This window comes from Eleginops maclovinus, chromosome 12 (genome assembly GCF_036324505.1).
Source record: "Eleginops maclovinus isolate JMC-PN-2008 ecotype Puerto Natales chromosome 12, JC_Emac_rtc_rv5, whole genome shotgun sequence".
In the NCBI taxonomy this organism is placed as follows: domain Eukaryota; kingdom Metazoa; phylum Chordata; class Actinopteri; order Perciformes; family Eleginopidae; genus Eleginops; species Eleginops maclovinus.
Genome location: NC_086360.1, coordinates 20,819,793 through 20,829,585, shown reverse-complemented (window position 1 = coordinate 20,829,585; position 9,793 = coordinate 20,819,793). Strand labels below are relative to the sequence as shown.

General features: G+C 38.8%; 1 protein-coding gene across 1 annotated transcript; it reads left to right on the top strand.

Annotated features, from left to right (window-relative positions):
• Positions 1 to 3,172: 3,172 nt before the first annotated feature.
• aqp3a (aquaporin 3a) lies at positions 3,173 to 9,178 on the top strand. Its single transcript, XM_063897701.1, has 6 exons — positions 3,173 to 3,408; positions 6,804 to 6,930; positions 7,157 to 7,294; positions 7,467 to 7,582; positions 7,700 to 7,917; positions 8,059 to 9,178. The coding sequence occupies exons 1-6, from the start codon at positions 3,301 to 3,303 to the stop codon at positions 8,258 to 8,260; spliced, it is 909 nt and encodes a 302-aa protein (XP_063753771.1). The 5' UTR covers positions 3,173 to 3,300; the 3' UTR covers positions 8,261 to 9,178.
• Positions 9,179 to 9,793: the final 615 nt, after the last annotated feature.

Sequence of the window (9,793 nt, the reverse complement as noted above, 5' to 3'; positions counted from 1 at the left end):
TTAACCTGAGCGACTTTCTTACTGAAAAGAATGACCTAACCATTTGTCTTTAAATGAATACATTCAGGAATAATGTTCTATTGAAAAGTCAAAAGTACAGTATGGATACACATTCTGTTTGTCACTTCACTGTCAAAGTATAGCTGTGAATTGCACAGCATATCAACTTTCTAAAATGCCAAGATGACACATTCAGCTGTCATAGGATGTGTATGAGTTTTATGTCTACAGCTGTTGAAAGACAAAGCATGTTGTTTCAATTGCTGTCTATCGTGATTATAGAGGAAGTAGCAATATACCAGTGACAACTTTCACACACACAGGACTCTTTGAAAAACAAGGAGTGTGCTATAAATCAAGTTGCGTATTCTTGACAATCAAATGATAAATAATATGCTTTTCTCAGTATCATTAAATGTTGCCACTTCTTTGGTATTGTCCGTAAGCAAACCAAAATTTGCATAAACTCCATGGAGTGATTCACCGATCATTTGTCTAAATTTTCTTGGGAATATGATTTGAGACAAGATACGAAACCATACCGGATACCAAGATACCAAGAAACTTAGGCGTTAGTCAGGTATTTATTTCATGACCTGACATGACTAGAGATTTGTCTATCACACACTTGTGATTGATGCCATGGGGGTTTTTGCTCTACCATGAACTGGAGATTTTCATGTGCTATTACCTTTAATTTCAGTGTGCAGTTGTTGCTAACATCATCTTTGCCCGCAATGCCCCCTGCTCAATCTGGCTGAGAGATATAAATCTTTCTTCACCTGTCTGTGCTTGAGCTGTCTTCCAGCATCTAATGGAAAACAACTGGCACTCCTACTGAAGACAAACACATCTGGTTGACATAAGGACATCACTCACAAACAGCAAAAACAGTGATCAGTGCAATTTCCTAAGGACTTCGGACTTGTAAAAACAGACATTTTTCAAACAAAAAAAAGAATTGTTATTTGAGAAAATGGATAGATATTCATCTTGGTTTTATAGCTTTCCCTTGTGTTTGTGGGTACCATCATTTCTTTTACTTTCCAATTTACTGTCCTGCCTCTGAGCCAAACCATTCCAGGAAAAGTGATTCAAAACCATGTGGCCCAAAAATGCAGCTTCTCTGGCATTTGAGATGTGATTCCTTCTGGAGGCCTGAGTAGGTTGACTGAATCAAAAACAAAAAAGCAAAGTAGAATAAAAAAAAAGCACTCTCCTCAATCTATCTTTGTAGAACATGGAAGCACTGGCCAGGTTAAAAATTCTACGTGAAAATGACGAGTACATTTTTGAGCCAATACCAGAGGAATTTAGGGGTTGACAACAAATATGAACCCCAGGATAATGGGATAATGAAGTATAACTGAAAAAAGTTTAATAGAAAATAATGCTTATTCATGGTTATGCACTGGTATGCAGTGATAACCCCTGTCAAACTGAGAAACTCTAAAGCACCACAAAGTTTCGTCTAATTCTTGTTAAATTTTCAAATGTATTACTGTCGTCGACTTGGACCGCATCCATTATTTGTATCCAAATTCCAGTAAACATCCCTGTATGATACATATGGGAATAATATTTTTGATGAACCTGTCACCTCCTTCAGCCCCTCCCTTCTCTATCCAGACTGCATTGACCCAGTTTTACCCAGAAAGTTGTGCAACATCCATTACGCATGTAGGTTTGACGCTTGACTCAGAATGCCTCAGGGTCCTTAAATGATGAAATATGTTGCATACAATGGCCTTAGGTTTATGAAGCATGAGTCTGACCATGCTCTCATAATAAAACATTCTGCATGCCTGGGAACTGGAATATTCTCACAGATATTCAAACTATATTCATTTACTTAGCAATTTTGACAGTTTTAATAGGTAGCAGGGATATTCTTTCAATTGAAAACTTCAAATAAATAAAGCTCTGTGGCATGTGTATATATACAGATGTGCTCACAGAGGGTTAATGTTAAGGTAATGAACGTTGATAATGTAACCATCACAACAAAATAGGTATTTTTACTTACCCAGCAGATTTTTGGTTCCATATGCAAACCAGGTTTAAGGGCCGAGAGCTGGACTCGCTGCAGTGGAAACAGGAAAAACTGGTCCCCAATCGTGCACTGGCCTCGAATTGGCCCAGGAACCGCTACGGTAGAAAAGGGATTTCTGTGGGATTTTAAAACTGGACATGTTCTCACACCTCTTTTGAAAGCAGACAAAGAAGGTATAATATGTAGTGATGAAGTTTCACGCGGGGACAAAAGAAGAGGACAGAGAAAATGAGGTGAGGGAGTGAACTGGAAAAGATAAAGATGTATGTGAGCGGGTGGGAATAAACCTGGTCAAACAAATATGCATTATACTTACTGTATGTGTTCTTTTCTACTCTTATGAAGACCAAAATATATTCATAATGATGTGAAATTGGGCCTCTGGCATATTTCAAAGGGGGTATTTTAAGACTGGAATTTGGGTTAAAGTTAGACTAGTGATTATGAGTATTATGATAAAAACATATGTAAAGGCAGTTTGTCGGATTAAGGTTGATCAAAGCTCCATTTAGTGTTTACAGGATTTTGCTATGCAGGCGGTTCTCCTTATCTTTTACTATATTACTCATTTGCATAATGAGAGACTGATCTTAGGTACTGACCTGATATAGAAAAGTTACATTTAGGATTTAGAGTATCTAATGCTAACAGTATGCAAAAATAACACAAGTAAACTTGATCTTTATTGTATATCATCATAATCAAATGCACTTATACACAAAGAGCACCTATTATAAAGAGATTTTTAAAAACAAATCTAATATTCGAGTGAGAAAGAAGAAACATCAGAAATAATCTGATTTCTGTTTCTGCAGCTGCTGATAATCAGATTACACTTAGGGAAGCTATAGGGTTTTGAAAAGGGATGTTTTGGAAAGAAGCTGAAATATCCTGTGTGTGTGTGTGTGTGTGTGTGTGTGTGTGTGTGTGTGTGTGTGTGTGTGTGTGTGTGTGTGTGTGTGTGTGTGTGTGTGTGTGTGTGTGTGTGTGTGTGTGTGTGTACACATGTGTGTGCGTACGTGCGTACGTACGTGCGTGCAGGAAAGAGAGGGAGAAAGTGTACCAGTGAGAATACCAGTTTGAATCACCCTGTGACAAAAAGGGAGGTGTAGGGCAGAGGGTGGGGCCCCTAATCCAAGCCTGTCTTGCCTCTATAAGAGGAGCCAAGTCCTCCCAGCTTCACAGTCACACAGACACAACATCCACCTACCGCTTCTCAAAGTCCTATCAGCCTCCAGCAAGAAAACATGGGCAGACAAAAGTTCTATTTGGAAAAACTATCCCGGTTCTTTCAGATCCGTAACAAGCTGCTGCGCCAGGCCCTGGCCGAGTGTCTTGGAACCCTCATCCTTGTGGTAAGTATGTGTGTGTGTGTGTGTGTGTGTGTGTGTGTGTGTGTGTGTGTGTGTGTGTGTGTGTGTGTGTGTGTGTGTGTGTGTGTGTGTGTGTGTGTGTGTGTGTGTGTGTGTGTGCATGACTTAAATAGATTGTTATGAAAAACTGACACTTTTAGAAAGCTATTAAGCTTTAATGAAGTGGTTACAATGGTTATACTATCAACATTCTGTATACGTATGTTTATAATAGCTGAACTTTGTCCGCTCTTTGAGTGCTTTCTTTTCTTTAGGTACCTTCACCATTTCAATGTTCTTCTGATGTTGCAATATGATCAATAACACTTCACATGACCGCATTCTTATGCATCGTGTTTGAAGAGTGATTAATGATTGCAAAAGAAACATGGAATTTATAAAACATTGATAGACTTCAAACAGAGACAGAGTGTACATGGAGTGTTACTTAAATTGACAAACTGAATTCAGAACAAACAAAGTAAGTAACAGGTTGATCAGGACTTGTCGCTTTGTTGACAAAAAAAGGTTAAGATGAACCCACAATATTTGCCTGGAAGATTTGATCCCGGAGCCAAGACCTCATGACATCCTATTATTTTTTAAGTTTTTGTGTGTTGTCAAAGTGCATATTCATGTCAAAGAAAAATAATATTCAGTATCATCAGTAATTGCTTGTTAGCCATATTTGTATACAGTATAAAAGCCATTTGTGTTGGATCATATCATATGAACATTGGTGCACTGTAGCATAAACAGACACCTGCTTTGTTAATGAAGTAAACAGATCCAGAGGCAGGGTAATCTACACTGATAAACAAAGGCTGCTCTTCGATTACAATTATTTTTTACTAACCCTGGGTTGGAAGAAACGTATCATTTAATATAAATACTTTAAATACACCAGGTTAGTGGTCAACCTAAAGGCTCTTGTAATGGTTTAACATTAAAGTGCGTCTGTGGTGAATTTAGTGACTCATTTTCAGGGATAAACAAAGCCATTTCTAAAGGCGTAGTACTTTTAAATGAAAGTGAATGTTAACAATTTCTTTAAAAGATACAGTATGTCATTTCCCCTCCAGTGCACCTTGGACACATTTTCAATTAGCACGATATGTTATATAAATGGATACATAAACACAGTGAACACAGATGTGTAAAGTTCAACTTCTTACTTTATAAGAGCTAAGGACTGCCATTTGTTTTTAAATGTTGTTAGTCAGACATTTAGCATGTATTATGAATGCTGTGACAGAAAGGTGTGGCCTAGTAATTTAATGGTGACACATGTTGATGGCAGTACTGGGTGAGTCAATGGCAGAACAAAAGGCAGCATATCACAGGCATGACTGACACGATTCTCCTTCTCTCACTTTGAAATGAAATGTTGAATATCCTCTCTCTCCAAAATATCAGCGTGTCAAAATATTTGTTTTACTAGGGACACACTAAACTAATCCAACTGCTAATTTGGAAATCAGCTACTAGTGTAGGATGGTGTTCACGGATAGATGGCGTGTGAGAGTGTGTGTACAGTAGCTCTGTTCAACTCTTTGAAAGCATTGATTTGGCATTCTTGGCATGTGTCACTATCTCCTAGCAACTCGTTGGGTGCATTAAACAGGATGTCTCTGACTCGGCTCATGCTGAAGACATCGTGTGCCTACAGGCTGATGTCAGTATAGTGGTTTGTCTAGTTCGGTATAGGTCACTATAAAGGGGCTTTGAAAGCATGTCCTTGAAGGTCACCTATAGGCAGTTATTGTCTTTGGTTATCTTGCTGTGACTGTTTTGTTAACCCCTCAATGCACTCTCACAACATGTGCTTCATTTTTCACTTCAAACCAATGTCCCTGCCTTGAGTAGCCGTTGGGGGGTTCTTAGGCTCTTCAGCATCACACAGTTTTAGAGATTGGTTCCAGGCTAGCAAATTCTTTTTGTTTTGACTTCAACTCCTAAACAATTGCCAAATATGTGTTTGAGTAGACTGGCCGCTGTGGGGTTTTCTTTTATAAGCTCCCCGCTGTGATAAAAGCTGGGAGTAGCTGCATGGATGCGTGCAAGCTGAGGAGGCGCTGGGGTGCAGTTAACTAACTATAGCATTATAACAGCAACACAGCAAGTTGTTGGAATAATTCAACAGAGGGAACACACATTAGTGAATGAGCACTGCAGAGTTAAGATAATACTGTTGGCTCACAGATTCAGAGATTTCCTTCAGACCTTTTTAGAGGAATGTGATCTAAGAAAGTAAGCTGGCTCTTGCAAGCTAATGGACCATCTTCTAATCAGATGTCTTTGACATAAAAAAAATCCTCTGAAGTGAAAGCCCTGAGTATTTTAATTGTTATTGTCACATCCCACGAGCCTATCAAGGCAAAACATCGTGACGAATTTCCTCCACGCTCCCCAAAAACTAAGCTAAGCACATTTTAATATTTATGAAGTAATGTCTGGCTTCATAAGGGTTGGAAAAGAGTTTAGACTGAGCCCAGTGATGATGATCTCCCCTCAGGCGCCAGTCCTTCTGAGTGTGGTTCCCCTCAACCAACCTCAACATTTGAGTCCTGCGGTTTGACGGAAAAGCATCCTCATCAGGGGGCAGAGCAGAAGCCTAGACATGGACCACACATATTACTCTTGCTAAACACATATGATGACACACACACACACACACACACACACACACACACACACACACACACACACACACACACACACACACACACACACACACACACACACACACACACACACACACACACACACACACACACACACACACACACACACACACACACATAATCACACAATGTGCAGAATAAACAGTATGGCACCTGTTTGGCAGTACTGTTCCTACATCTAAAGGCAACATGTTCTTAAATCCTTCTTCATTCTGACAGAATTAGTCCCGTTGCCCTTAAACATATGTTTTTCTCTTTTCCCTTATCCCTCAACTAGAAACAGAACTGTATTTTCCGCTTCCAAGAAAAATCAGCTGGGCAGTAGCAGTGGCAACGACATACTATACTCTTGTGTGCCATTACAAACACAATGGAGCTCATTTAATTCTAAGAAGAGCTGATTTATTGGGTCTTTGTTCTAAAGGTTTCACTGATTAACATCACATTGTCTAATTTTACTTCTTGGCTTGACCTTGATGACCTGACTAAGCACTAAATGTACAGTATTTATGGTTTTTTTTATTGGTCATGGTTGGTGTGTGTTTGAGGAAAATGTGGACTAGATATTCACCCTTTGTTTTTCTTCCAAATAACACCTCAATATCACACACATCATCAGATTACAAGTCCCTACAAAGGAAAGCACTTTGGAAACCGCTGTTATGTGCACAAGACACCAACATAAACCACTTTTTTTTTTTTCCTCTCTTTCAGATGTTCGGCTGTGGTGCTTTGGCCCAGCAGGTGTTGAGCGATGGTTCCCATGGCATGTTCCTCACAGTCAACTTTGCCTTCGGCTTTGCTGCCATGTTAGGCATTCTGATCTGTGGCCAGATATCAGGTACACACAATAAAATGAAAAAAAATGATTGAAGTTAAATTGCTTGTCTCAATTGGTCTAGTTCTTGTTGCATGGCAAGAACACTCCAAATCAGAACATTTCTCAGAAAAATGTAACCTTTTTCAACCAGTTTGGGGAATTTGTTTTATATTTAGGTAATGTTGTTGCCTTATATATTACTGGTTTATAATATGCACTGACTTACTGTCATAATGTTCATTTGCAGGGGGCCATTTGAATCCAGCAGTGACCTTTGCCCTGTGCCTGCTCGGAAGAGAGCGCTGGAGAAAGTTCCCCATGTACTTCCTCTTTCAGACAATCGGTGCTTACTTTGGTGCTGCTATCATATTCGGCATGTACTACGGTAAGTGCTGACTTTAGAGATGGAGTGTCATTTCAATATATAACTCTTGTTACGACCATATATATACAGTATAAACATATGAGTGTTTCAGGTTATGTAACATCTACGACATTTAAACAGCAGTCCAATTAAAAAAACGTTCTGCTTTGTTTTGTTGTCTGTATAATTTTAGATGCCCTGTGGGACATTCCTGGATGTTTTAATGTGACTGGACCTAAAGCCACTGCTGGTATTTTTGCTACATACCCTGGGAAACATCTCACCCTTGTCAATGGCTTCTTTGATCAGGTACCCATTTAAAATGTGAAAACAGCTCTAATACACGGAAACTTTACAAATATAGGTTATACAACTCAGACGTCCAACTAACAATTTCCTCTTACATGTTCCCCTCCCGCTACATAGATAATCGGCACAGCAGCGCTGATTGTTTGCATTCTGGCTATTGTGGATCCATACAACAACCCCATCCCCCAGGGGCTGGAGGCCTTCACTGTGGGATTTGTGGTTCTGGTCATTGGATTGTCCATGGGCTTCAACTCTGGCTATGCTGTAAATCCTGCCAGAGATCTTGGACCGCGTCTTTTCACCGCTATGGCTGGCTGGGGAAGTGAGGTTTTCACGTAAGTGCAAAGAGGTTTTTTTTTTTTACAATTGTTCATCTTTATGTAAACTTATGACCCAGTACTCACTAACCATTGACCTTGTTATTTCAGCACAGAGGGATTTTAAAAATAATTAACTCTTTCTTTGTCACTCCATAGGGTTAGAAACGGCTGGTTTCTTGTGCCTGTTTTTGCCCCTTTCATCGGCACCATTGTTGGAGTGATAATCTACCAGACAATGGTCGGCTTTCATACGGAGGGAGAAGTTCGTGATCGGAAAGAGCGGGAAGAGGAGAATGTCCGACTCACCAATATCAACACCAATGACAAAACAAAAAACACTAGCAAAGAAGTTCTCTGAGCGTTTGAGAGAGCTACACAGCTAACTATGCGCATTCTGTAAATACCAACACACCACAATCTTTCTTTCTGACCACAATTGTTCTTTTAAAAACACTCTTAACAGCTGATTAGGTATTTCTCAAATTAGCTGTGTTTGGGCAAACAGGTCATTCTCTTTTCATTGTCTTTTTATTGTATTATATTGCAGAGAACCATTGTGTGCGAGGGTAGAGGAGAGAAACACAACTTCACAAATACAGAATTACATTAATTCTTTAAGGAGATGAACTTTTGAATCTTATCGTCTATAGCTCTCCAGTTTTAACAGTATTGTATGCATTATAACAATTTTTTTTTATAGACATTTTTCCGTCCATAACCTTTCAATGTTAACATTTGAATTCAGGGAAGTTGTCAGGAAATTGGGAAATAACATTTTTCAAACTTCAACCTAAAAGTTAATAGATGACTCATAGTCATTATTTTTTGGGGAAAAAAGCTAGTGAAAGACTCCCTGTGCTACTTCAAAGTCATTTTTTTGTTTACATTTACATATGATAGTCATAAAACCTTCCCACGAAATTCTTCACACTATAGCAGCCTTATTTAATTGGCACTCTCTTTTCACTGTAAAAGGCATAACCAGGAATTGTTAAACAAGCTTAGACTTATTGTGATACATCAGCTAGAAAACATTAACTGTTGTATGGCTTAAATGTAATCACAAGAATCAGTTTAGCTTTCTAATCTCATGCTTGAAAATATATGTATTAACAAATGACTGTCACTACATTCTTATGAAGTTTTTACCTATTGACATCTTTCTTCCTTGATATTCCTTAAAATGACTGGGAGCACCTTGGTAGATTCTATGTAGGTTAAGGGGATATGCCTTTGAACTGATACAATAAAGTTATGTTTTTGATTGTTGCATGAATGTGGATCATGTTACGTTCTTGTGTCGTGCATTTACAACAAAAATGACAGTTAGGTGAATGAACCAGCCGGGTCGACAGTTAGGAGCAAAGCAGGAAACACAGCGGTCACTCAGCTGTGCTCTAATAATGATTTCAAGTTTCCCAAAGGAGAACTGCTCCCTTATTATGCACTGCAAAGCAGTACTTTGCACAGCTATTTAAAGGCTTCACTTTATTTCCAAGCAAACCTCAGTATCCAAAAACCAGAACTGGTCTGAACAGGTCACTTGCATGAGTAAAGTAGATTAAAAGCAGTTCATTTCAAAACAATAATGTTCATTGAAATCACAGTGAATCCAAATGACTAATACGGTGCTAATCCAGTGCTTTTGCTTTTAAAAATGCTTTTGTGTATAAAAACAACAGGAATGATTCCCAGAAATGATCAAATCTCCACTCCTTGCAGTGCATAACCAAGCCTTAGCCAGAGGGCAAAACATAATCTCCCGTATTATTACAAGTCAAATATTATTGGAAATGTAAAGATATTGTTAATGCTGTTGGCTTTGAGAGTAACCAAAAGGTATTAAGAGGGAAAACGTACTAAGGTTCAATAGGTTGTTAAAAGGACGGCT